This window comes from Manacus candei, unplaced genomic scaffold (genome assembly GCF_025592945.1).
Source record: "Manacus candei isolate 608988 ecotype Guabito, Panama unplaced genomic scaffold, ASM2559294v1 h1tg000100l, whole genome shotgun sequence".
Lineage (NCBI taxonomy): Eukaryota > Metazoa > Chordata > Aves > Passeriformes > Pipridae > Manacus > Manacus candei.
In genome coordinates, this window is record NW_026138148.1 from 255951 (window position 1) to 283445 (window position 27495).

The window sequence follows — 27495 nt, forward strand, 5'->3', positions numbered from 1 at the left end:
AGAACCTGGCAAAGGGGCACCCAACTCCACAGGCAGCAACTGAATTTCAGCTGAATTTCAGCGGAATTTTACCTGAATTTTAGTTCAATTTTACCTGAATTTTACATGAAATTTAGCTGAATTTTAGCTAAATTTTACCTGAATTTTAGTTAAATTTTACCTGAATTTTAGCTCAATTTTACCTGAATTTTACCTGAGATTTAGGTGAATTTTAGCTAAATTTTACCTGAAATTTAGCTGAATTTCAGCTAAATTTTACATGAATTTTAGCTAAATTTTACATGAATTTTAGCTAAATTTTACATGAATTTTAGCTAAATTTTACCTGACATTTAGCTGAATTTTAGCTCAATTTTACCTGAAATTTAGCTGAATTTTAGCTCAATTTTACCTGAAATTTAGCTGAATTTCAGCTCAATTTTAGCTGAATTTTACCTGAATTGTAGCTAAATTTTACCTGAATTTTAGCTAAATTTTACCTGAATTTTAGCTGAATTTCAGCTAAATTTTACCTGAATTTTAGCTCAATTCTACCTGAATTTCAGCTAAATTTTACCTGAATTTTAGCTCAATTCTACCTAATTTCAGCTAAATTTTACCTGAATTTCAGCTAAATTTTACCTGAATTTTAGCTAAATTTTACCTGAATTTTAGCTGAATTTCAGCTAAATTTTACCTGAATTTTAGTACAATTTTACCTGAATTTTAGCTAAATTTTACCTGAATTTTAGCTCAATTTTACCTGAATTTTAGCTGAATTTCAGCTAAATTTTACCTGAATTTTAGTACAATTTTACCTGAATTTTAGCTAAATTTTACCTGAATTTTAGCTCAATTTTACCTGAATTTTAGCTCAATTTTAGCTAAATTTTACCTGAAATTTAGCTAAATTTTACCTGAATTTTAGCTCAATTTTACCTGAATTTTAGCTCAATTTTACCTGAATTTTAGCTCAATTTTAGCTAAATTTTACCTGAAATTTAGCTAAATTTTACCTGAATTTTAGCTCAATTTTACCTGAATTTTAGCTCAATTTTACCTGAAATTTAGCTGAATTTTAGCTAAATTTTACCTGAATTTTAGCTCAATTTTACCTGAATTTTAGCTCAATTTTAGCTAAATTTTACCTGAAATTTAGCTAAATTTTACCTGAATTTTAGCTCAATTTTACCTGAATTTTAGCTCAATTTTACCTGAATTTTAGCTCAATTTTAGCTAAATTTTACCTGAATTTTAGCTCAATTTTACCTGAATTTTAGCTCAATTTTAGCTAAATTTTACCTGAAATTTAGCTAAATTTTACCTGAATTTTAGCTCAATTTTGCCTGAATTTTAGCTCAATTTTACCTGAATTTTAGCTGAATTTTAGCTAAATTTTACCTGAAATTTAGCTGAATTTTAGCTAAATTTTACCTGAATTTTAGCTGAATTTTATCTAAACTTTAGCTGAATTTTATCTACATTTTATCTAAGCTTTAGCTGAATTTTACCTACATTTTATCTAAACTTTAGCTGAATTTTACCTACATTTCATCTAAACTTTAGCTGAATTTTACCTACATTTCATCTAAACTTTAGCTGAATTTTACCTACATTTCATCTAAACTTTAGCTGAATTTTACCTACATTTCATCTAAATTTTTGCTGAATTTTACCTACATTTCATCTAAATTTTAGCTGAATTTTACCTACATTTCATCTAAATTTTAGCTGAATTTTACCTACATTTCATCTAAATTTTTGCTGAATTTTACCTACATTTCATCTAAATTTTAGCTGAATTTTACCTACATTTCATCTAAATTTTAGCTGAATTTTACCTACATTTCATCTAAATTTTAGCTGAATTTTACCTACATTTCATCTAAATTTTAGCTGAATTTTACCTACATTTCATCTAAATTTTAGCTGAATTTTACCTACATTTCATCTAAATTTTAGCTGAATTTTACCTACATTTCATCTAAATTTTAGCTGAATTTTACCTACATTTCATCTAAATTTTAGCTGAATTTTACCTACATTTCATCTAAATTTTAGCTGAATTTTATCTACATTTCATCTAAATTTTAGCTGAATTTTATCTACATTTTATCTAAATTTTAGCTGAATTTTATCTACATTTCATCTAAATTTTATCTAGATTTTACTTGAACTTTAGCTAAATTTTATCTAAATTTTAGCTGAATTTTAACTACATTTTATCTACATTTTAGTTGAATTTGAGCTGAATTTTGGCTAAATTTTATCTACATTTTCTCTAAATTTTAGCTGAATTTTATCTATATTTTATCTACATTTTAGTTGAATTTGAGCTGAATTTTGGCTAAATTTTATCTACATTTTATCTAAATTTTAGCTGAATTTTATCTATATTTTATCTACATTTTAGGTGAATTTTAGCTGAATTTTAACTACATTTTATCTACATTTTAGGTGAATTTTAGCTGAATTTTATCTACATTTTATCTAAGTTTTAGCTGAATTTTCTCTATATTTTATCTACATTTTAGGTGAATTTGAGCTGAATTTTGGCTAAATTTTATCTACATTTTAGCTGAATTTTAGTTAAAGTTTAGTGAAATTTTAGCTAAATTTCAGTTAAATTTTAACTGAATTTTATCTAAACTTTAGCTGAATTTTATCTACACTTTATCTAAATGTTATCTAAATTTTCACTGAATATCATCTAAATTTTAGCTAAACGTCATCTAAATTTCAGCTGATTTTTAGCTGAATTTTCTCTACATTTTCTCTAAATTTTACCTCCATTTTAGCTCAATTTTATCCCCCGTCTACATGAACAATATTGAATGAAATCCCAAATTTGCCCGGACTCACATGAGCTTCTGCAAACACTCGGTGGCCGACAGGAAACACTTGTCCTTGATCAGGGAGCGCCTCTGGAAAGGAGACACAGAGCCTTTGGAACATCTCCCAGCCCCAAAGGAATTCCTAAGGAGGTGATGGATCCCTAAGGAAGCTCCAGCACCGCCCCACATTCCCAACCCCATCCCGAAGAGCCGGAATTCCGGGATGTTTCTCACCTGGTTGGTCGTCAGGGTGAGATCCTTGAGAGGCCAGAGGTGCCTGGAAGGAGATCACAGAGACATTGAGAAGGGCTGAGCCCGCCCTAAATCTACCTCCACTGCTCCAAATTAATTAATTTGGCTCATTAATCCAGGCAAAGGGTTGATTTTACTCCGAGAGTCTCCTGAAAATAATCAATTTGGGAGAGTTTGGGAACCTTCAGATTCTCCCACTGAGCCCAGACTGAACCCAACGGACACTCCGGGTGTCCCTGAGGTGCAGATGATGCTGTGGTGGGAAAGCTGGTGGAGTTTGGCCCCACATCCCATTCCAGAGGTGGATTTAGCAGCAGGAATGGCTGAAGGAATCACCTGACTCCTCATTTTTGAGTCTGTGTGCCTCCACTCTCAGAGCAGACACCACTGTTGCCCTTTTTAAGACACATTTATAAGCTCTGGCTGGTCAGTCCCAAGTTGGAACAAAGCTATTTATTTGAGGTAATAAAAGGGTTTTCCAGCCAAAAATTAAAATTAGCCCAGCCATTTGCAGCTTTTCCCTAGTCAGTGTTGCCCTTCCAGGACAGGCAGGCGCTTCCTGGCAGGATTTCCTCTGGCAGCACAAAAACCTCAGTGCTACAGCCACAGGAACAGGCTCCAGGTCCTTTCCAGGATCCCAGCCACGTATCCAGGGATGGAAAAACACCACTTACTTCTGCACATCCAGGAATTCCAGGAGCTTGATGTCAGGGAACAGGCTGAGGTCCACGATGCCCTGGCAGTACAGGTCATCTTCCCTCTCGTGGTACAGCATGTAGAGCATGAAGAGCTCGGGGTAGAAGCAGGGCAGGATCAGGGGCAGGACCACACTGGAGGCCTTCTGCTCACTGGGGCAGAGAAAAACAATCCTGCAGTGACATTCCAACCTTAAACATTCCCAAAACCACCCGGCACACGAGGGAAGAGGCAGCTTCCAAGACCTCGAGGTGTTCTCCTTGTTCTCCCCTCCTTCCCCCTCCCGAGTTCAGTGTCCCAGTTGGGCTGCAGTGACCTACAGGACACTCATCCCAGCTGGAGATCCTGCTGCACCCTGGGCTGTGGGATAGGACAGATCTCCACAACATTTCCTTAATCCCTGGGAGAAACCTGGAGCACCAGAGACCTGTCTCCAGCTTTTCTTCTTGAGCTCTTTCAGTAGAAACTCATCTCCAGTTTTTCTTCTTGAGCTCTTTCAGTAGAAATTCAGCTTTTCTTCCTGAGCTCTTTGAGCAAAAACTCATCTCCAGCTTTTCTTCTTGAGCTCTTTCAGTAAAAACTCATCTCCAGCTTTTCCTTCTGAGCTCTTTCAGCAGAAATTCATCTCCAGCTTTTCTTCCTGAGCTCTTTCAGTAGAAATTCAGCTTTTCTTCCTGAGTTCTTTCAGTAGAAACTCATCTCCAGCTTTTCCTTCTGAGCTCTTTCAGTAAAAACTCATTCCAGCTTTTCTTCTTGAGCTCTTTCAGCAGAAACTCATCTCCAGCTTTTCTTCTTGAGCTCTTTCAGCAGAAAATCATCTCCAGATTTTCTTCCTGAGCTCTTCCAGTAAAAACTCATCTCCAGCTTTTCTTCTTGAGCTCTTTCAGTAAAAACTCATCTCCAGCTTTTCTTTCTGAGCTCTTTCAGCAGAAACTCATCTCCAGACATTCTTTCTGAGCTGTTTCACTGGAGCATTTGTTATTTCTTAAGGAAAAAACCCTCAATAAATTCCCTTGCAGCCCTTTTCCAGCTGCCCACAATGCCACCAACCTCTTGGCTTCGTTCAGCCCCCATGGGAATGGTTTCAGGTTCAAAGAGAAATCCAGGCCAAACAGGGACAGCTGAGAAAAGAGGCTTCTTCCCACTCCCCAAAAACCCAAATCTGTGTCTCCCACTATTATTCCCACTTTCCTGTTCTAGGAACAACACATCTTCTCCCTCCTTTGCCAGTGGCTTCTGCTCCAGAACATGACTAAAAGAAGTTGTTTTCTTGCTTCAAGCAGAACTCCTGAACACTTTGCACCCTGAGGGAAGTGTGGGCACTAAACCTGCTCCAAAGGGACCCACACAGGGAGTTCAGCACCTGATGTGTTTTAGGAGACACCCCATTGTCCAAACAGCTTGGAATGACATTCCCAGTGGTGACACCTACCTCGTGTCTCCATCCACAGCCCTTGGGGACAGCTGGCCTTTCTGTTCCAGTGCCAAATGGAGCAAACCCCTGAAAGAGCAGCAGGAACAAGGTTTAGTTCCCTCCCTCCTTTGTTTATTTTAGGGATAATTTGTTATTCCCAAGTGAGGAGCTCAGCTGTCCCAGCCCCAGGTGGGACATTAAAGCTCCCTGGAATTCCTGCAGGGTTGTTTCTGTGTGGAAGTTTTTGAGGGGTTTCTCCTTTAACAGCAGAAGCCCCAGGAATGACTGAGTGTCCCAAAATCTCCACAGCTTCTGGAGAGCAGGGTGGTCCCTCTGGAATCCTAAATATGGTCTGCACTGAGCACCATCTCCTTGAATTCCCACTCAAGGGACATGAGACTTGAGCAACCAGTTCTCCAACCCATCCATGAACATCAGAGGATGGTTCTCCTCAGGAAGAGTAGCTGGGCTTTGTCTTGATATTCCACAGAATCCCAGGATGGTTTGGGCTGGAAGGGACCTTAAGGATCATCTCATCCCACCCCCTGCCATGGGCAGGGACACTTTCCAATCGCCCAGGTTGCTCCAACCTGGCCTTGGACACTTCCAGGAATCCAGGGGCAGCCACAGCTTCTCTGACCAACCCATGCCAGGGCCTCCCCACCCTCCCAGCCAGGAATTCCTTCCCAATATCCCAGCTAAATCTCTCTTCTTTCAGTTTAGAACGAGGTTTCCCTGGAGCCTTCTCTTCCTCCAGGCTGCTCCTCTCATCCCACCTTTGTGTGAGAGATGCTCCATCCCTCCCATCATCTTCCTGGCCTTTATTCCCAAACCAACTTCATCCTCCAAAAATGAGGATTAGGGACAGGTTGCCCTTCGTTTTTGGGGAGAAATATCAGCCCAGGGAACTCAACCAGGAGCACAGCAGGGCGAGGAGGGTCTCCCTCCCCACATTTCATCCCCCAAAGCCCTCGAGACGTGAAGCAAACTTTGCCCTGAGCTCAGGAGCACCTTCCCATGAGCCAGTGCTCAGGTTGGACTGAACCCAACCCGACCTGTTCCCACCAGTTGTGCCCCAGGACAGAGATTGTAGGGAACCAACCACCTGAGGATGTGAATAATGAATCTCAAAATGTAATTCTTACTAGATAAAACTGCCAGCAAATAGTTAATTATTCACATTACACTGCATCACTGAATATCCTGTCTCTCGGAAAAATACACAATCAGAAGAATTTTAAGTCCTAGTGAGAAAATTGTAAAGTGTTTTCCAACTGTGGTACAAAAAAACCACTTATTGTGAGCTAAACAAGCCCTAAATGAGTGTTTATTGCTCTGCCCATAAACATGCCGAGTTCAAGGGTGAATTTTACCGTGGTTGTACCACTGTAATTACAGAGTGTGTGGAATAACATTACTGAAGGACAGTTTTACATCACAGAAGGGTGTGTAGGTTGGAAGAGACTTGTAGAGGTCATAGAATCATAGAATCAGCTGGGTTGGAAGGGACCTCTGAGATCATCCAGTCCAACCCCTGATCCAACCCCGCCGTGGTTCCCAGCCCATGGCACTGATGCCACATCCAGTCTGTCCTTAAACACCTCCAGGGATGGAGAATCCACCCCTTCCCTGGGCAGCCCATTCCAATGGCTGAGCACCCTCTCTGCAAAGAAATTCTTCCTAATGTCCAACCTAACCCTCCCCTGGCACAGCTGCAGACCCAGCCCTCTTGTCTTGCTGATGGTTCCTGGGAAAAGAGACCAACCCCCCCCCGGCTCCCCCCTCCTGGCAGGGAGTTGCAGAGAGTGAGGAGGTCTCCCCTGAGCCTCCTCTTCTCCAGGCTGAGCCCCCCCAGCTCCCTCAGCCTCTCCTCACAGCACTTGTGCTCCAGTCCCTTCCCAGCCTTGTTGCTCTTCCCTGGCCCTGCTCCAGCCCCTCCATGTCCTTCCTGAGCTGAGGGCCCAGAACTGGACACAGCACTCCAGGGGTGGCCTCCCCAGCGCTGAGTCCAGGGGCAGAATCCCTTCCCTGGCCCTGTTGGCCACCCTGTTCCTGAGCCAGGCCAGGATCCATTGGCCCTCTTGTCCCCCTGGGCACACTCTGGCTCCTGTTCAGCTCCCTGTCCATCCCCACTCCCAGCTCCCTTCCTGCCTGGCTGCTCTCCAGCCCCTCTGGCCCAGCCTGGAGCTGCCGGGGGTTGTTGTGGCCAAAGGGCAGGACCCGGCCCTTGGCCTGCTTGAACCTCATCCCCTTGGAATCAGCCCATGGATCCAGCCTGGCCAGGTCCCTCTGCAGAGCCCTCCTGCCCTCCAGCTGATCAGTACTCCCCCCCAGCTTAGTGTCATCTTCCCAACCTTCTGCTCAAGCCATTCACCTAAAGCCAGTTGCTCAGGACCGTGTCTAGACAGCTTTTGTGTCTTTGTGGATAGAGATTCAACCTCTCTGTGGAACCTGTTCCAGTACAAAAGTGTTTCCCTACATTCACATTCCCTCAAAGGCTCCACTGAGAACACCAAAGCTTTAATCCAACCTCTCATTTTTTAAGGAGACACCACCCTGAGTGCAGCCCCAGGCCCAGCTCTGCCTGCTGGGCCATTGCTTGGAGCTCCTAAAAGATAATCAAAGAGCAACAGGATCCCAGTGATGCCTTTGATCCAGGCCTTAATTCTGATCCACAGGCCTTAATTACTCAACCACATGGTTGAGTAATCTCTGCCCACATAGGCCGAGCTCAACGTTGCGCTTACGCTGCACGTCCTAAACTCCTGCTGGGTTGGGCCTTGCTGAGCTTAAGCTGTTGGTGGAAAAAGGGCTGGACATGCCCCAGCCATGTGCTCTGGCAGCCTGGAAAGCCAGTGGTGTCCTGGGATGACCCCACAGCTGGGGAGGGGGGGATTCAGGTGAGACCCTCCCTGCAGAGCTGCTGGAGAGAGTCCAGGGGGGCACCAACATGATCCGAGGGATGGGGCAGCTCTGCTGGGAGGAAAGGCTGGGACAGCTGGGATTGTTCAGCCTGGAGAAGAGGAGCTTTGGGGGGAAATAATTATGGCCTTCCAGGACCTGAAGGAGCCACAGGAAAGATGGAGAGAGACTGTTTACAAGGGATGGAGGGACAGCACACAGGGAATGGCTTCAAACTCCCAGAGGGCAGGGCTAGATGGGATATTGGGAAGGAATTCCTGGCTGGGAGGGTGGGGAGGCCCTGGCACAGGTTGGTCAGAGAAGCTGTGGCTGCCCCTGGATCCCTGGAAGTGTCCAAGGCCAGGTTGGAGCACCCTGGGCTGGTGGAAGGTGTCCCTGCCTGTGGCAGGGAGTGGCACTGGATCCTCTTTAAGGTCCCTTCCAACCCAAACCATTCTGGGATTCTATTTCTCCTTCAAACACGGATATCACACCCCTGCTGTGTGCCCTGACACACTTTGCTGCCCTCAGTTCTTAGGGAGGTTTTTTTGCTTCCTATTTGTCTAAATAAAGTGTTATTATGGGCAGCAGCCCCTTGATCTGCCACAGCTCAGTGAGATCCCCAATAAAGCCCCTGGGTCATATAATAACCACATAATAGCCATAATAAAGGTTTTCCAGGTCCATATGACCTCAGTTATTGCAAATAACTCTTAATTTAACACCATTCTGAAGCACCTCCCCCCAAAAAAACATGTTGTGATTAAAGCACATCCCCTGTAAACACCATCCCAACATTCTCCTCCCCATTGGAAGGACTCAACCCGCTCGACTCACCGGTAGAATTCCCAAATTTTCTTGGCATAGTACTTGACCTCCTCCTGTGCCATGGTCAGCAGGTGCCTGTTGGCCCCGATCCCGGAATATGTTGCCTGGAAAGCCACTGTCAGGGCCTTCAGCAGCTTGCCCAGAGGGTGCAGGGAGGACTTCAATGCCTGCAGGAGGCGGGAAAATTCAATTCCACACGTCAGCGTTGCCAGCAGTGGAGGAAAACACCCCAAGAGGCCCCCCAGCCTCCTCCTGGCAGCAAAGGAGGACAAGCCCAGAGGTGACATCATTTCCAGCAGCTGGAGAACCAAGAGGGAAGATTTCTCCACAGCTCTGCACAAAATGAGTGGCCAAAGAGCACGAGGGACAAGCCTGTTCTTGACATAATTTAGGGAAGTTCTTGAAGCCTCTGGCCACGTTTTATGTGCTGTCAAATTAACAGCAATTTACCCAGCCCTGTGTCCGTGTCTGGTGGCCAAACCTGGATTATTTTAAGCTTTTTACCTTCTCTAAATAACTCTGTATTGACTCCAGATCCTGGTGCTGGACAAGCTCTTCAAGGATATCTTCAATTTTCCAGGATATGTCCTCAGTCCCCCTGAAAGGATGAGAGGTGAGGGAGGAAAAAAGAGGTGAGCTTCCCACAAGGAAGCTCTGGGATAAATCCAGGTGGGTATCACAGGTGGATTACAAAGGGGCAATAAAACAATTAGAAGAAATTAATTTTTCACTTGTAAGACTCAACCTCAACAGCACAACTTTAAATTGAGGGGTAAAATCCCTCCTCCTGCTTCATGAGAAGGAACAACTGGAAAATGCTCAAGTTCATGACTTTAAAACATGATTTTAATCAGACCCTGATTTAAATGGATTCCTCTGTGGCAACGAGGCCCTGGAATATTCCTACCTTTGGCAGAAGAGATATTCCTGAGATTTCCTCAGCTCCTTGCTGGTTTGGATGTGGAACCCTGTGAAAGACTCCTCCATTTCTTCCTTGCAGCCAGACTGGAGGAATTCCAGGAACTGGTCATAGATTCCCTTCCACCTCTTCTCCACTGGGAACTCCCTGAGGCCCAGCTGACTGGAAAATGGAACGTGGCATTAGGATTTCCTGGATCCCCCTCTAATCACTTCAGACCTCACCTTCAAATAGGGGAGGTTCTCCAGGGTTGGGTTTAATTCAGGGATGGAGCCAGGCTGGGAGAGCTGGGGGGGTTCCCCTGGAGAAGAGAAGGCTCCAGGGAGGGCTGAGAGCCCCTGGCAGGGCCTGAAGGGGCTCCAGGAGAGCTGGAGAGGGACTGGGGACAAGGGATGGAGGGACAGGACACAGGAAATGGCTTTAAGCTGTAAAAGGATAAATTTAGGTGGGATATTGGGAAGGAATTCCTGGCTGGGAGGGTGGGAAGGGGCTGGAATGGATTTCCCAGAGAAGCTGTGGCTGCCCCTGGATCCCTGGAAGTGTCCAAGGCCAGGTTGGAGCAACCTGGGCTAGTGGAAGGTGTCCCTGCCCATGGCAGAGGGTGGGACTGGGTGACCTTAATGTCCCTTCCCACCCAAACCATTCCATGCTGACTCCCTGATATTCTGTAGGAGCAGAGGAACATGGAAGTGCCCAATTGGGAATTCAATAAAAGCAACTCAGGTCTCTTGTCCTGACAATGAGGTGCTTTGGGCAAAGAAAAATTCCTGGTGTGTGGAACACAAATACCCTCAATTTCTGCTGGTCACAGACTTCCTTGGCCCCTGGTGGATGTCCCTAAACCCAGACCATTTATCTCACCCCAAAGCCTTCAGAAAAGGCTGAGCAAGAAGAGTTGAGCAACCACCACCAGCAGCTATTTCTGCCTGGAAAGAACAGGAGCTGTTTCTGCAACGGGAATGATGGACTGGAAATGTTTTGCAGAGGAAAGAGGAGGAAACTGAACTGGGGTTTGTGAGAGGAAATGGAATTTGTGAGGACAGGCAGCTGGGGTTTTTTCCCCACTGGGACTCCCTCCTGTGAGTTAAACTGGCTGAATCCAGGTCCTCCAGCTTGGCATCCCTTGGCAAGGTTCAGCCCTGAAATGAGGGATGTGGCCTGATGGCTCCAGCTCAGTCATTCCTGTCCTGTATTCCCACCATTTCCTGCCAAAACAGCAGCAGCAGCTCTGATCCTGCACGTGGAGGGCAGTGGCAGGGTGGGAGGAAAACATCTCTTCTCCCCTTCCCACCTGGCATTAATTGAGGGCCTGGAGCAGGTCCAGGGAAGAGCAATAAGGCTGGGGAAGGGACTGGAGCACAAGTGCTGTGAGGAGAGGCTGAGGGAGCTGGGGGGGCTCAGCCTGGAGAAGAGGAGGCTCAGGGGAGACCTCCTCACTCTCTGCAACTCCCTGACAGGAGGGGGGAGCCAGGGGGGGTTGGTCTCTTTTCCTAGGCAACCATCAGCAAGACAAGAGGGCTGGGTCTGCAGCTGTGCCAGGGGAGGGTTAGGTTGGACATTAGGAAGAATTTCTTTGCAGAGAGGGTGCTCAGCCATTGGAATGGGCTGCCCAGGGAAGTGGGGGATTCTCCATCCCTGGAGGTGTTTAAGGACAGACTGGATGTGGCATCAGTGCCATGGGCTGGGAACCACGGCGGGGTTGGATCAAGGGTTGGACTGGATGATCTCAGAGGTCCCTTCCAACCCAGCTGATTCCATGATTCTATAATTCTGTGATTAACACCACCACAACCTCTGCTCTCCTTTCCTCCTTCTCCCCTAACCCAGTTTTCAGCTCCAATCTCTGCCAGGGCTGCTTTGACCCCCCCACGACCCTTCCCAGAGCCCAGATCCAAGCCCTGGCCCGGGAATCCACCAGCTCTGCTCACGTTTTGGTGACCCTCTCATCCAGCTGCTCGCTGGAGGTGTTGAGGACGCCGTGGGTCTGGAGGCCTTGGCCCGACTTGTTGGTGAAGGTTCCCTCCAAAACGAAGCCGTTGGCGAAGGAGAGCTTTCCCTGGGGAGGAGGAATCCAGGGTTACTCTGCCAGCAGCTCGTTAGAGGCAGGAAACGAGCTGGACCAAGAGCTCAAAGTCTCTTTTCAGCAGCGCCAGCTCTTGAAAAGGGGGCTCAGAACAAACTTCCACCCCGGAGGTGGAGATTCCAGCAGCCAAAGCAATGATGTCAATAAACTGGAGCCAACACATCCCACAATCCCAGATTAAAACCTTTGCATTATTCCCTACAAGCCCTCAGAATCTCCTTTGAGTTGTTAATAATTCTCTGCCTTAAATCTGACAGTTTAAACTAAACAGGAGTGAAGGGATGAAGCTTCAATGATGTCAGTAAAGTGGCAGCAGCTGGAGTCAACACATCCCAAAAATCCCAGATTAAACCCTTTGCATTATTCCCTACAAGCCCTCAGAATCTCCTTTGAGTTGTTAATAATTCTCTGGCTTAAATCTGACAATAGTTTAAACTAAACAGAAGTGAAGGGATGAAGCTTCAATGATGTCAGTAAAGTGGCAGCAACTGGAGTCAACACATCCCAAAAATCCCAGATTAAAACCTTTGCATCATTCCCTACAAAATCTCCTTTGAGTTGTTAATAATTCTCTGGCTTAAATTTAACAATAGTTTAAACTAAACAGGAGTAAAGGGATGAAGCTTCAATGATGTCAGTAAAGTGGCAGCAACTGGAATCAACACATCCCAAAAATCCCAGCTTAAAACCTTTACATCATTCCCTACAAACCCTCAAAATCTCCTCTGAGTTATTAAATCTGCCTTAAATCTGACCATAGTTTAAACTAAACAGGAGCAAAGGGATGAAGCTTCAATGATGTCAGTAAAGTGGCAGCAACTGGAGCCAACACATCCCAAAATCTCAGATTAAAAGTTTTGCATTATTCCCTACAAACTCTCCTTTGAGTTGTTAATAATTCTCTGGCTTAAATTTAACAATAGTTTAAACTAAACAGGAGTGAAGGGATGAAGCTTCAATGATGTCAGTAAAGTGGCAGCAACTGGAGTCAACACATCCCAAAAATCCCAGATTAAACCCTTTGCATTATTCCCTACAAACCCTCAAAATCTCCTTTGAGTTATTAAATCTGCCTTAAATCTGACAATAGTTTAAACTAAACAGGAGTGAAGCGATGAAGCTTCGATTTCTCCCAGTTTTCCCTCAAACCACAGGGAATTTTGGCCTCCCAGGTGTGGGGGAATCACATGACCTTCACCATAAACACCTCCAAACTCTTTGGAAAACTTGGGAGTTGGCTGCTCCCAAGGCAAACCTAAATTCTCTGAGGCAAACCCAGGACATGCAGCAGCTCGACTCAAACTTGGAGGATTTAATTAAAGCCAAAGCCAAACAATATCCTGGAACAGGAGCCTGAAATCCTCCTGGCTCATGGCAGGAGGCCCATTCCAGCTCTGGATAAAGAGCAGATTTCTCTGGACTAACCACTAAAATCAAGATGAATTTTGGAGGCTCTGAGCTAATGAATGTCAGATGAATTTTGGAGGCTCTGAGCTAATTAATGTCAGATGAATTTTGGAGGCTCTGAGCACTGCAATCAATGTCTGTGAAGAAGATGACGACAAGCTCTTCCTCCCCTGAGAGTCATTAATGACAAGGCTCATTAGCACTCATTAGCAAGGCTCTGTTTTGACACCTCTCTGTGTGATCCAAGCCCACGTTTCCTGCCAGGCTCATCCCATTGTTGAGGAAGCAGCTGGAGGAGGAGTTTTCCATCCCCAGGGGATTTTCTCACCACTCTGAGCAGATATTTCTGCCCACATTGCAAAATTGGGCTGCCAAACCCCTCAGCTGTGGGGTAACACCTCGGGTTGGTTACATTTCCTGTGTCCCCAGCCACTGCAAAAAGGCTGAAAATGTGGGTTTGAAGGAGATAAAAACATGCCAAGTGCAGCTGGGAAGAACAGGCAAAAATGTCCCACAAAAACAAAAATCAAAAGCAAAATAAAACAAAAAAAACCTCAACGGCAACAACGAAATAATAATAAAAAAAAACAAAGCAAAACGAAAAATAAACAAAATCAAAAAAACAAACTACAAAAAGCTACACAAAAAACAAGTAAATAATAAACAAAACCAAAAAAAACTAGAAAAAACAAATAATCAAATAATTAGAAAAAACAATAATCAAAAAACTAAACTACAAAAAGTTACACAAAACCCAAGCAAATAACAGATAAAAACAAAAAAAACCAATAACCAGAAAAAACAAATAATCAAATAATCAGAAAAAACAACAATCAAAAAATCAAACTATAAAAAGCTACAATAAAAACAAAAAAACCCAATAAGTAGAAAAACCAAATAGTCAAATAACCAGAAAAAACAATAATCAAAAAACAAAACTACAAAAAGCTACACAAAAAATAAGCAAATAACAAATAAAAACAAAAAAAACCCCAGAAAAATCAAATAATCAAATAACCAGAAAAAAGAATAATAAAAAACAAAACTACAAGAAGCTACACAAAAAAACAAGCAAATAACAAATAAAAACAAAAAAATCTCAATAACCAGAAAAACCGAATAATCAAATAACCAGAAAAAAAAAATCAAAAAATCAAACTACAAAAAGCTACACAAAAAACAAGCAAATTAGAAATAAAAACAAAAAAACCAATAACCAGAAAAACCGAATAGTCAAATAACCAGAAAAAAGAACAATCAAAAAATCAAACTACAAAAAGCTACACAAAACCCAAGTAAATAACAAATAAAAACAAACAAACAAAAATAACCAGAAAAACCAAATAATCAAATAATCAGACAAAACAACAATCAAAAAATCAAACTACAAAAAGCTACACAAAAAATAAGCAAATAACAAATAAAAACAAACAAAAATAACCAGAAAAACCAAATAATCAAATAACCAGAAAAAACAACAATCAAAAAATCAAACTACAAAAAGCTACACAAAAAACAAGCAAATAACAAATAAAAACAAAAAAACCAATAACCAGAAAAACCAAATAATCAAATAACCAGAAAAACCAAAAAAACAAACCACTCAAAAAATTCACAACCAAACAAAAAACCAAGCAAAAACCTAAATAAAAGAACCAAACAAAAAATAAAACAAAGAAAAACACCAAACAAAAAATCAACAAAAAACCAAACAACAAAAAGAAACCCACACAAAAACCCCACAAATAAAAACAAATGAAAAAAAAAACAAATAAAAAGCCAAACAAAAAAAAAGCCAAATATATAAAAAAGGCAAAAAACCCTTAAACAAAAAAAAAAAAAACTCAAACCAAAAAATCTCAACCAAAAAACTGAACCAGAAAACCCCAAACGAAAACCACCAACCAAAAACCACCAAAAAACCAACCCAAAAAGAACAACCACCCAACCAACCCCCCCAAAAAACCCTGAAAACCTCAAGAGCCTGAAAAGAAATCAAACATTAAACCCCAAAACTCTTCCCAAAGCCCCCCCAGGGTCTCTCAGCTGAAGCTTTTCTTCCCCCACTGAGACTGATGAAGGACAAAAATAGTCCAAAAAGCAGGAAAATCTGATTTTCTGGGAGACTGGGGCAAGAGGAGCAGGAAGGGGCAAACTTTGGAGAGGAATCCATGTGGGAATTAAAGGAACTGTGTGGGAACCAAGGAAGTTCTCACCTTCCCAACAAAGGTCAAGTCCTCCGTGAAGTTCCCTTCGTAGACGGAGTCGTCTTCCAGGAGCAGGATCCCAGAACCCTGCAGGTGGAAGCAGGGGGAGTGAATCCATAACATGAACTTCCCACCTGCTCAAGTTCATCCCGAAAAGACCACTGGCTTGGATTATTTGTGGGCTGAAGATTCCCAGGATCTCCTTTGAAAGCCCAACCTCTTGTTTTAGTGCTCGAGAGAAAGCAGAAGGTCTGGGTGGTCAGGGGGTTTGGAACAACTGTTGCATTAGTTTTCCCGGGAAAAGGAGCAAAAAGTAGGATCCTGGGCTAAGAATGGACACCAGGAATTGTCACAGGGGTCAAACTTTGGCTGCTCCCAATCCTGGGACTTTTGAGGGGATTGGAGCCAACTGTGTCACCCTTTGAGAAGTGATGAAGAGAAAAGAGGATGGTGGAACATCCTGAGCTGGAAGGGACCCCCAGGGATCACCCAGGACACCCCAACAATCCCACCATGTCCCTGAGAACATTGTCCTGGAGCTCTGGCAGGATTTGTTCCATGCCTACTTCCCTGGGGAGCCTGTTCAGTGTCCAACCACCCTCTGGGATAAAAAACCCTCCTCATATCCAGCCTAAACTTGGGATTCACTTTATCCCTGGCTGTGCAGCCCACAGGGCTTTAATGAGCTGCTCCCAAACATTCCTTAAACAACTCATTCCACTGCCTCCCAAATCCCATCCTGCTTTCAGGAGCACAATTTTTAGGGAAGGAGCCCCAAGACACAGAGAAGACACAGGATAATTTAGATTTCTCCTGGGTGGGTTTAGCCCCTGGTTTAGGCCCTGAGGTTTTACAAGAACCCAAACCAGCCAGAAAACGTGGTCATTTGTAGAGCTGTAACACTTTTTTTCCCACTGGAACGGTTTTCCTGGCTGGAAAAATGCTCTTTCTGGCAAAAAAAAAAAAAAAAAAAAAAAATAAAAGGTTTCCAAGGGAAGCTTCTCAGTCCCACCAATTTTCCACCAGGAAAGCTGAAGTGGCTGCTCCCCACCTGGAAGCCGTGGGAAGTTCAAGGAGCCTTTGGCAGCTTTTATTTTGGAGGTTTTCTGGGAAGTGCTTCCACCCAAGTTTCCACAGCAAACATTTCACCCTGATTTGGTGAAGTGGGGCGGGGGTTGTTTGTTTTTCTTTTAAGCACATGTTTTTCAGGAGAAGCAAAGCTTTGACTCCTGGGCCAGTTGGAGTGATGCCAATTCCTTCTGCTCTCCCCACCAACAGCTAAACTTTCAAAGACACCAAAACCTGGCACAGGGAAAAGGAAAGGTGAAGATTTCCTGATCTCCAAGAGTATCATGGAATTCCAGAATGGTTTGAGTTGGAAGGGACCTTAAGGAACATCCAGTGCCACCTCCTGCCACGGGCAGGGACACCTTCCACTAGCCCAGGTTGCTCCAACCTGGCCTTGGACACTTCCAGGGATGGGGAGTCCACAACCTCTCTGGGTAACCTGAGGGATATAAAACCATTCTGAGGGATATACAACCATTCTGAGGGATATCTAGCCATCCTGAGGGATGTAAAACCATCCTGAGGGAGATATAACCTTCCTGAGGGATATAAAACCATCCCAAGGGACATATAACCATCCTGAGGGATATACAACCATCCTGAGGGATATACAACCATCCTGAGGGATATACAACCATCCTGAGGGATATACAACCATCCTGAGGGATATACAACCATCCTGAGGGATATACAACCATCCTGAGGGATATACAACCATCCTGAGGGATATACAACCATCCTGAGGGATATACAACCATCCTGAGGGATATACAACCATCCTGAGGGATATACAACCATCCTGAGGGATATACAACCATCCTGAGGGATATACAACCATCCTGAGGGATATACAACCATCCTGAGGGATATACAACCATCCTGAGCGATGTATAACCATCCTGAGGGAGACAGAACCATCCTGAGGGAGATATAACCTTCCTGAGGGATATAAAACCATCCCAAGGGACATATAACCATCCTGAGGGATGTATAACCTTCCTGAGGGATGTATAATCATCCTGTGGGATATAAAAGCATTCTGAGGGACATATAACCATCCTGAGGGATATCTAGCCATCCTGTGGGATATACAACCATCCTGAGGGAGATATAACCTTCCTGAGGGATGTTTAGCCATCCTGTGGGATATATTAGCCATCCTGTGGGATCTATAACCATCCCAAGGGAGATAGAACCATCCTGAGGTAGACAGAATCTTCCTGAGGGATGTATAACCATCCTGTGGGATATACAGCCATTCTGTGGGATATACAACCATCCTGAGGGATGTATAACCATCCTGAGGGATATATAACCATCCTGTGGGATATACAACCATCCTGTGGGATATATAACCATCCTGTGGGATATATAACCATCCTGTGGGATATACAACCATCCTGAGGGAGATATAACCACCCTGAGGGATATCTAGCCATCCTGAGGGATGGATAACCCCCCTGAGGGAGTTCTAACCATGCAGCACTTCACATGTGACTCCCGGTCTGTAACTGGGGCTGGGTGATCAGTTGAACAGCCAGACCTACAAGGTGTCTTAGGAGGAGCAAGGAGAAGTGACAGCCCCAGGTCTTGTTCCTCCCCACACCTCAGGGGGGTGATAAGAATCTAAACATTAATCTAAACATTAATCTAAACTTAATCTAAACACTGGTCTTCAAAAATATTGGTATGGTAAAATCACAGGAGAGAGATTTTCTCCAGGGAGCTGGAAGGGACCCCCAAGGATCATCCAGTCCCACCCCTGGCCCTGCACTGACACCCCAACAATCCCACCCTGTGCCTCAGAGGATCATCCAAACCCTCCTGGAGCTCTGGCAGCCTTGGGGCTGTGCCCACTGCCCTGGGGAGCCTGGGCAGTGCCCAACCACCCTCTGGGGGAAGAACCTTTCCCTGAGATGTCACCTTCTTGCTTTCCAGTTGCCCTCCTGGATTAATTAAGGAGTGAAACATTGATCTCTCCCTTGCTGGCGAGCTCCACACCCCACTGCCTGGCAGGGCCCACTGACAGTGGGTACTCACCACCATTTTATCAGTGTGGAATGTCCTCTGGTAGCAGACCCCTGACTGGGTCACCACGATGCCCTGGCCATGCCTGTGATCATCCAGCCAAGTCCCAATGTATCTCTCCCCTCTGGAATGCAACAGAAAACAAATTATGGGGGGGTTTTTTCCCCTTTTTTCTTAGCTCTTAATCCATTTGCTGTGTTGCTTCCTGAGGGCAGTTTTACCCGTGCAGCACAACTTCCACGTGTCCCACACAAACTCAGCCCATGCAAGGCTTTCCCAGGAGTTCAAGCCTTGCAGGAGAGGTTGAACCCATCCCACCTCCATCCCCAAAGCTCCCCATCAAAACACGAGGCTTTATCCCACCGACAGCGGGCCAAAGCTGCCACACCCCTAAAGCCACCTCTGACCCACCCCCCCTCTACCTGTCCTTGTCTTCCCAGACTCCATATCCGTTCTTCTTGTCGTTTTCCCACTGTCCTGTGTATCTGAAGGGCTGCTCAGCTGAGAAGTTCTCCAGGATCCCAAAGCCCTGCCGCACGTTGTCCTTGAAGTAACCTTTGTAGACCAAGTCATTGCCATACCTGCAGGGACATGGGATTTAATTCCATGACTATCTGAGAGCTCCTCTTGGCACAGGAAGCCAGGAGAGTGAGCACATCAGGGTCACCTTCCAGATTTTTGCTGAGTCATTCCCTCTGAGGAATGTTCATCGCCCAACTAGTCACTCCACAGCTCCCAAGGACACAACACATTGGCTTGCAATTGTCCCTTGACCTCCCCCACAGTGACCACTGGTTGATCCAGAGGAGATCAGATCAACAGGAAGCCTCGTCTCCACCTTTCTGCGGTGGCCACCACCCCTCCTCCTGGGCTGGTCTCTCTCTCAGAAGGGCTCCTCTGAGTTGGAGTCATAAATAAGGAGCAGAACGTGCAGGTTGGAGGAAGACAGGTCCTACAGGCCCATCCCAGCTGGAAAATTGGGCTCTGTGCTGTCCTGTCCCACTTGGTGCAGGGAAAGGAGTCAATGAGAGCATCAACCATGGACAGTCCAGGCTTCACGTGGCCCCACTCATCTGGGTACAAGCCAGGTGTGACCTCAGCAAAGATGAGGATGGTGCTGGAGGAGAGAAGGCTCCAGGGAGACCTGAGAGCACCTTCAGTGCTTAAAGGGGCTCCAGGAGAGCTGGAGAGGGACTGGGGACAAGGGATGGAGGGACAGGACACAGGGAATGGCTTCCTTGGAAGTGTCCAAGGCCAGGTTGGAGCAAGTTGGGCTAGTGGGAGGTGTCCCTGCCCATGGCAGGGGTGGCACTGGATGGGCTTTAAGGTCCCTTCCAACCCAAACCATTCCATGGCTCTGTGAATCTAGGAACCATCCAAGTGCTGGGACAGCTGGGATTGTTCAGCCTGGAGAAGCTTTGGGGGGAACTGATTGTGGCCTTCCAGGACCTGAAGAAGCCACAGGAAAGATGGAGAGAGACTGTTTACAAGGGACAGGACACAGGGAATGGCTTCCCACTGCCAGAGGGCAGGGATAGATGGGATACTGGGAAGGAATTCTTGGCTGGGAGGGTGAGGAGGGACAGGTACAGGTTGTCCTGAGAAGCTGTGGCTGCCCCTGGATCCCTGGAAGTGTCCAAGGCCAGCGACAGTGGAAGGTGTCCCTGCCTGTGGCCAGGTTGGAATGGGATGATCTTTCAGGTCCCTTCCAACCCAAACCATCCTGGAATTCTCTGTGCCCACAACCAGTGCTTTTCCAGACCAGGCTCCATCCAAATTCCCAGCAGATGGGATGAGATGGGAACATCCCACCCTCTGAACACCCCTTTTCCCCCCAGGATCCAGGTGGGGGTGTCACTTACTCACAGATTCCGTAGCCTCTCATCTTGCCCTCGTACCAGTGGCACTTGTAACAGTCATACCTGTCCTCAGCTTGGCGGGGCACGAGGCAGATCCCAAACCTGGAATGCCACATGGAAGAGGTCAGCAGGGAAAAAGGCAGCTCAGCTGTACTGGGGGAAGTTTCAAAGCCGAGGAGCTCCAGATTTCCAATCTGATTTATGGGGTCGGGGGTCAACTCCCCCTCTGACACTATTTCCAGGTGTCACTAAATCCAAGTTCACTTGGATTTGGTCCAAGGAAAAGCTCCAGGATTGGGTTTTCCCCCTCTTTACCTTTCCCCAGTTTAGGAACTGAATTAAATGTTTTTTTTATTCCTTACACAAAGTATCTGAGATTTTTTTTTCCCCCTTAAAAGCCTCACCTATTCTGTAATTCTTGTAAAAGTGAGGCATCTAAAAGCCTTACTTCCAAAAAAAAAACTAAGTTAAATCTTTTGTCATTCCTTACACAAAGTACCTGAGATATTTTTTCCCCTTAAAAGTCTCATCTACTCTGGAATTCTTGTGAAAATGAGGAATGTAAAAGTCTTACTTTCAAAAAAACCCCAAACTTTTGTCATTCCTTACACAAAGTATCTGAGATTATTTTTTTTCCCCCCTTAAAAGCCTCATCTACTCTGGAATTCTTGTGAAAATGAGGAATGTAAAAGTCTCACCTTCAAAAAAAAACCCTAGATAAACAAGACTTGAATTTCACAGCCTGGTTTCTTACCCTTGAAAACTCGTCATTTAAGGGAAGTTTTTTAAAGATACCTAAAAATAACCTTTCGAGGCACTTCCTATGAATTAATTCACACAGATTTAGACCCCAGGGATGGGGTTCATCCACGGGAATGTCCACATGGATGGAAATGCCTGCACTGAACTGCTCATGGCTCTTTCCTTGTAATCACCACCAACCCGCTCTCTCCAGGTTACAACACCCTCAGCTTAAGGCAGACATGCCTCTGGAAGGAAGGAATCATTCCTTAGCACAGTTTGATCCAAGGAATGTCCTGTTTTCCAAGGCTCACCCGTGCTCCAAGCCCTCCTTGAAGTCCCCGACGTGGTTGCGCCCGTCGCGCCACTTCAGCGTCCCCCTGGAATTCAGAGAATTGTTTCACCAGGGAGGGCACCCAACGCTCCCAGCTGCACCAGGAGGGAGCCAGGCCCAGCCCAAATGTGGTACAACCCCAAGGTTTGGGCTGGGAGGGTGGGGAGGCCCTGGCAAAGGTTGCCCAGAGAAGCTGTGGTTGGATCCCTGGAAGTGTCCAAGGCCAAGCTGGAGCAAGCTGGGCTAGTGGAGGGTGTCACTGGATGGGCTTTAAGGTCCCTTCCAACCCAACCCATTCCATGGCTCTGTGAATCTAGGAACCACCCAAGTGCTGGGACAGCTGGGATTGTTCAGCCTGGAGAGGAGAAGCTTTGGGGGGAACTGATTGTGGCCTTCCAGGACCTGAAGGATCCACAGGAAAGATGGAGAGAGACTGTTTACAAGGGCCTGGAGGGACAGGACACAGGGAATGGCTTCAAACTGACAGAAAACAGGGATAGATGGGATATTGGGAAGGAATTCCAGGCTGGGAGGGTGGGGAGGCCCTGGCACAGGTTGGTCAGAGAAGCTGTGGCTGCCCCTGGATCCCTGGAAGTGTCCAAGGCCAGGTTGGAGCAACCTGGGCTAGTGGAAGGTGTCCCTGCCCATGGCAGGGGGTGGGATTGATGAGTTTTAAGGTCCCTTCCAACCCCAAACCAATCTGGAGTTCTCTCATCTTCCATTCAGTGCCCACAGTTCAGCTGAGAAGTCTCCTCGGGGTCCTGCTGCTTCCTCAGACTTTAATTAATCTGCCACAGGATTTGAGAGCAGAAAACTTCCCCTCATTTTTCTTATTTCCCTCCTCCTTGAAGTGACTCCATTTTCCCAAAGGGCTTCTTGAGTCAGAGGTTGATGCTCTGAACTCTCATCTCAAGCAGCAACTTGGCACTTCAACACTGCTCCTGTTTCAGGGGTTTCTCCCAGAAAGTTTTCCCTTCACTCAGGACCAGCAGAGTGTAAAGTTTGGGAAAATCAAGGGAAAACGTATGACCTCCGAGGGAAAGGGACTTTGGACAAAGGAATGGAGGGACAGGACGAGGGGGAATGGTTTAAACTGAGATGGAGTAGGGTTAGATGGGATATTGGGAAGGAATTCCTGGCTGGGAGGGTGGGGAGGCCCTGGTACAGGTTGTCCAGACAAGCTGTGGCTGCCCCTGGATCTCTGGAAATGTCCAAGGCCAGGCTGGAGCAACCTGGGCTAGTGGAAGGTGTCTCTGGGCTGGAACTGGATGATCTTAAGGTTCTTTCCAAACCACTCCGGGATTCCACAGCCAACATCAAATATTTCCTCCAAGGACAGAGACACTCAAGTTCTCCAGGAACCTCTGGGACTTTGCTTTGCACCATGAGGATTTAATACCATGAGGATTTAATGCCATAATGTTTTCCTACTCTGGAACAAGTGGGAAGAATCCACTTCCAAGTTCCCTAATCTCAAAAGCATTTTCTAGAGGTGCTGGGTCATCCCTTGGGGACCTTGCACATGATCCTGGTTTAATTGCAGCATGTGATTAAATCACTGTGATTAAGCTGAAGTTCCAGCCTTGGCACATCCCCACAGACACCATAATGACACCACAGCCCCGGGAAAACAAAGGAGACAAGCACTAGCCTGAAGGAATCCTATCTCTCCATCTGGTTTTGTGTGGGGGTTGGAGAAGTGATCCCAGGAGAGAACAATGCAAAGTGACACTGGAGGGGGTCAATGTGATGAGCAAGTTACTGGCAGGCCTGAATTCATGTCCCTCCCTCCTGGGCTCCCACTCCACCCCACCCACCCACCCTGTTCATTCTTGCATCACCCCAGACACAGTCAGATCCCTGCACATTCCCCAGCCAGAGATAACACAATTCCAGAGGGGTTTGGGTTGGAAGGGACCTTAAAGATCATCTCATTCCACCCCTGCCATGGGCAGGGACACCTTCCACTAGCCCAGGTTGCTCCAGCCTGGCTTTGGACACTTTTAGGGATCCAGGAGCAGCCACAGCTTCTCTGGGAAATCCATTCCAGTCCCTCCCCACCCTCCCAGCCAAGAATTCCTTCCCAACATCAAATCTAAACCCACTCTCAGTTTAACCAAAGATGGTGCAACACCAAAACCATGACACGTCTGTTTGACTTTCACTGAGGCTGTTGTTGGAAACACCCACACGAGAGGGGCTTTTTTTGGGAGGTTTCCAGAGAACTGGTCAGGTTAAAATCAAGTGGATTTAAAATACTGCTCCTTTTGCTTTGTTGGTTTGAATGCCAGCAAAGGGGAGAAGCCAAAGAGGATGAGGGAACAGCTGGAGCTGTGCCAGGGCAGGGTCAGGTTGGATCTCAGGGAAAGGTTCTTCCCCCAGAGGGTGGTTGGCACTGATCAGGCTCCCCAGGGCAGTGGGCACAGCCCCAAGGCTGCCAGAGCTCCAGGAGGGTTTGGACAACGCTCTGAGGGACAGGGTGGGATTGTTGGGGTGTCAGTGCAGGGCCAGGAGTTGGACTGGATGATCCTTGGGGGTCCCTTCCAGCTCAGGACATTCCATGGTTCCGTGTCTGCTCCAGCCACGGGGATGCTTTAAGCAACTTCTCAGTGGGAGAACCTCCTTCCCCCACACCAGGTCACCTGGAATACTGGCACAGAACAGTGGGGGAACCCAGATGGTTTTGCTGAAAGCCCTAATTCCCACTCCTCCAGCCCTGCTCACATGCTCTGCCGTGCCAGCCTCCCCCTCAGAGGTGGCCCTGCCATCCAGGCCAGGGCTCCTGCTCTGTAACCCTCCATTAGCAGCAGGTCACACAGCACAGAAATTCTAGGAGTGGGAAGTTCAGTCAGGGAATTAAGCAACTCAAAGCCCAGGTTTTAAAACTCTGAAGTCACTTAATTCTGCCCCAAAGTCCCTGGGATGCCTCACTCAAGTCACTGCACCTGAAGCAGCAGAGGAATTTACTTTTCTATTGATTGACCTCCATTATCAAACCCGAAAGGAGAAGAAGACAAAGAGTTCTAGGGTACAGCACAGTCTCTTCCACAGAAAATTCAGGATTAAGCTTGTTGGAAATTGATGATCTTTAAGATCCCTTCCAACCCAAATCATTTCTGATTCCGAATAATCTCAGTATTTTAAGGCTTTTCCAAACCAAGTCTCTAAAAAAACCACTAAGTTAAATCTTTTGTCATTCCTTACACAAAGTACCTATTTTTTTCCCCTAAAAGCCTCATCTACTCTGGAATTCTAGTGAAATCACATCTTTTTTTACTTCAATAGCAGCTGTGAACAGTATAAAACTCAGGGAGCACAAAACTTCCAAATCAGCCTGGGTTTGTGTCCAAAAAAACAGGGGCTGTGCTCTGTCCTACATCAAAGACATTTTGGTTGGGACCATTTGATTTCCAGACCATTCCCTTTTGTCCTGGCTGGCTTGAACTTGGATTTAATGAACAGTTCCTGTGTTCCCATTAAATGTATTTGAGCTCCTTTTGGATTTAATTGTTTTTTAATTCCTTTGATAAAAGTGCAGATGTTCAAACATGATCTTTGATAGCCCAGAATCAAACTTTTCTCTTATTGTGTTGTCGCCATCCCTGGAAGTGCTCCAAAAATGACTGGATGTGGCACTTCATGGTGTGGTTCAGTGGATATGGTGGGATTTGGGCAAAGATTGGGACTTGATGACCTTGGGAGTCTTTTCCAACACTAATGATTCTGTGATTCAGGCATGAGAATTAACCCTCTGAGTCACCTTGCAAAGGGTTATCTCCACCCCAGCTGTCCAGTGGAACTCATTTGCCTTCCATCCTGCTTAGGATATTGGGGAGACATTTTTTCCTGCCAGGGTGGGGAGGTTGTGCCCAGGGAGGTTGTGGATGCCCCAAGCCTGGCAGTGTTCAGGTTGGATAAGGCCTGGTTGAGCAACCTGGGCTAGTGGAAGGTGTCCCTGCCCATGGCAGGGGGTGGGATTGATGAGTTTTAAGGTCCCTTCCAACCCCAAACCAATCTGGAATTCTCTCATCTTCCATTCAGTGCCCACAGTTCAGCTGAGAAGTCTCCTCGGGGTCCTGCTGCTTCCTCAGACTTTAATTAATGTGCCAAAGGATTCAGGAGCAGAAAACTTCCCCTCATTTTTCTTATTTCCCTCCTCCTTGAAGTGGTTCCATTTCCCCAAAGGGCTTCTCGAGTCAGAGATTGATGCTCTGAACTCTCATCTCAAGCAGCAACTTGGCACTTCAACACTGCTCCTGTTTCAGGGGGTTTCTCCCAGAAAGTTCTCCCTTCGCCCAGGAAAGTGTAAAGTTTGGGAAAATCAAGGGAAAACGTGGTGTGACCTCTGAGGGAAAGGGTCTTTGGACAAGGGAATGGGAGGACAGGACAAGGGGGAATGGTTTAAACTGAGATGGAGTAGGGTTAGATGGGATATTGGGAAGGAATTCCTGGCTGGAAGGATGAGGAGGGGCGGGAATGATTTTCCAGAGAAGCTGTGGTTGCCCCACCCCTGGAAGTGTCCAAGGCCAGCTTGGAGCAACCTGGGCTAGTAGAAGGTGTCCCTGCCCATGGCAGGGGGTGGAACAAGACAGTCTTTAAGGTCCCTTCCAACCCAGACCATTCCATGATCCTACACCTCCTCCACTCACGCACCCACAGGGTCCAAGCAGAGCCCCACAGAGCCAGCAGGGCTATCCCGGAGCGGTTTTACTTAGGAAAAGGGGGTTAAAAAAAAGATTCTAGGAAAAGGGGATTGAAAAAAAGGTTCCTTACTTGCCATGGGGCTTCCCCCAGCGCCACTCCCCCTCGTAGGCCGCGCTCCTGAACCTGCCCTCCAGCCTGAAGACGTAGGAGAAGAAGCGGCAGGACGGGGGTTCGCTGCCCTCGCCCGTCCGGCCCCACAGCGGGAAATCCCGCTTCCCATTGAGGGCCTGGCGCACGGCCTGGCTCAGCTTCCACTGCCACACGGCCTGCGGGCACAGGGACAGCAGGGGGGGTCACAAAGGGGGGCACACACATCCCAGCTTGGGTGAGTTTGGGGCCGGCTTCCCGCCAAGGCTCCGAAACTCGACAACGGAGACTTGCTTCCCCCAAAGAGGGAAGGGAAGAAAAAAACAAACAGCCAAAGCTAGAGCAAAAATACATATTTTACATATGAAACAGATGTACACAGTGAGAACAGAATCATAGAATCACAGAATCAGAGAATCATGGAATCAGCTGGGTTGGAAGGGACCTCCGAGATCATCAAGTCCAACCCTTGATCCAACCCCGCCGTGGTTCCCAGCCCATGGCACTGATGCCACATCCAGTCTCTTCTTAAAAACCTCCAGGGATGGAGAATCCCCCACTTCCCTGGGCAGCCCATTCCAATGGCTGAGCACCCTCTCTGCAAAGAAATTCTTTCTAATGTCCAACCTAACCCTCCCCTGGCACAGCTGCAGACCCAGCCCTCTTGTCTTGCTGATGGTTGCCTGGGAGAAGAGACCAACCCCCCCCGGCTCCCCCCTTCTGTCAGGGAGTTGCAGAGAGTGAGGAGGTCTCCCCTGAGCCTCCTCTTCTCCAGGCTGAGCCCCCCCAGCTCCCTCAGCCTCTCCTCACAGCACTTGTGCTCCAGTCCCTTCCCCAGCCTTGTTGCTCTTCTCTGGACCTGCTCCAGGACCTCCATGTCCTTCCTGAGCTGAGGGCCCAGAACTGGACACAGTACTCGAGGTATCTTATCCAGATAAGACTGGATGTGGCATCAGTGCCATGGGCTGGTAACTGCAGTGGTAGTGGATCAAGGGTTGGACTTTATGATCTCGGAGGTCCCTTCCAACCCAGCTGATTCTCTGATTCTATGATTTTTCATCTCCCACCACCAGGGCAGTGGGCACAGCCCCAAGGCTGCCAGAGCTCCAGGAGGCTTTGGATGATCCTCTGGGGCACAGGGTGGTACTCCTGGG

The 27495-nt window shown here is 46.5% G+C and overlaps 1 protein-coding gene and 2 long non-coding RNA genes across 6 annotated transcripts in view; all 3 read right to left on the reverse strand.

Moving 5' to 3' along the window:
- Window positions 1–27495, reverse strand: part of ALS2CL (ALS2 C-terminal like) — a 63431-nt gene that overhangs the window by 5357 nt on the left and 30579 nt on the right. For 2 of the 4 annotated variants that reach the window (XM_051769010.1, XM_051769013.1), the window contains exons 10-23: window positions 26324–26520; window positions 21531–21596; window positions 20479–20577; window positions 19039–19197; window positions 18629–18740; window positions 15530–15607; window positions 11752–11879; window positions 9812–9985; window positions 9409–9502; window positions 8914–9071; window positions 5194–5262; window positions 3740–3913; window positions 3048–3090; window positions 2555–2903 (exon numbers count right to left, since the gene is read on the reverse strand). In XM_051769010.1, the coding sequence (XP_051624970.1) occupies window positions 2838–2903; window positions 3048–3090; window positions 3740–3913; window positions 5194–5262; window positions 8914–9071; window positions 9409–9502; window positions 9812–9985; window positions 11752–11879; window positions 15530–15607; window positions 18629–18740; window positions 19039–19197; window positions 20479–20577; window positions 21531–21596; window positions 26324–26520 (1617 nt within the window). In that variant the 3' untranslated portion in view covers window positions 2555–2837. Of the gene's footprint in view, window positions 1–2554; window positions 2904–3047; window positions 3091–3739; window positions 3914–5193; window positions 5263–8913; window positions 9072–9408; window positions 9503–9811; window positions 9986–11751; window positions 11880–15529; window positions 15608–18628; window positions 18741–19038; window positions 19198–20478; window positions 20578–21530; window positions 21597–26323; window positions 26521–27495 lie in introns of those variants that run through there. The other 2 variants (XM_051769014.1, XM_051769012.1) reach the window with 2 other exon arrangements.
- On the reverse strand, window positions 2–1038 carry LOC127461341 (uncharacterized). Its single transcript, XR_007900040.1, has 3 exons — window positions 996–1038; window positions 897–940; window positions 2–50 (listed from the first exon to the last, which is right to left on the reverse strand). It is a non-coding gene; the product is annotated as an uncharacterized LOC127461341 (long non-coding RNA).
- LOC127461338 (uncharacterized) lies at window positions 15616–18542 on the reverse strand. Its single transcript, XR_007900037.1, has 3 exons — window positions 17865–18542; window positions 17484–17804; window positions 15616–17123 (listed from the first exon to the last, which is right to left on the reverse strand). It is a non-coding gene; the product is annotated as an uncharacterized LOC127461338 (long non-coding RNA).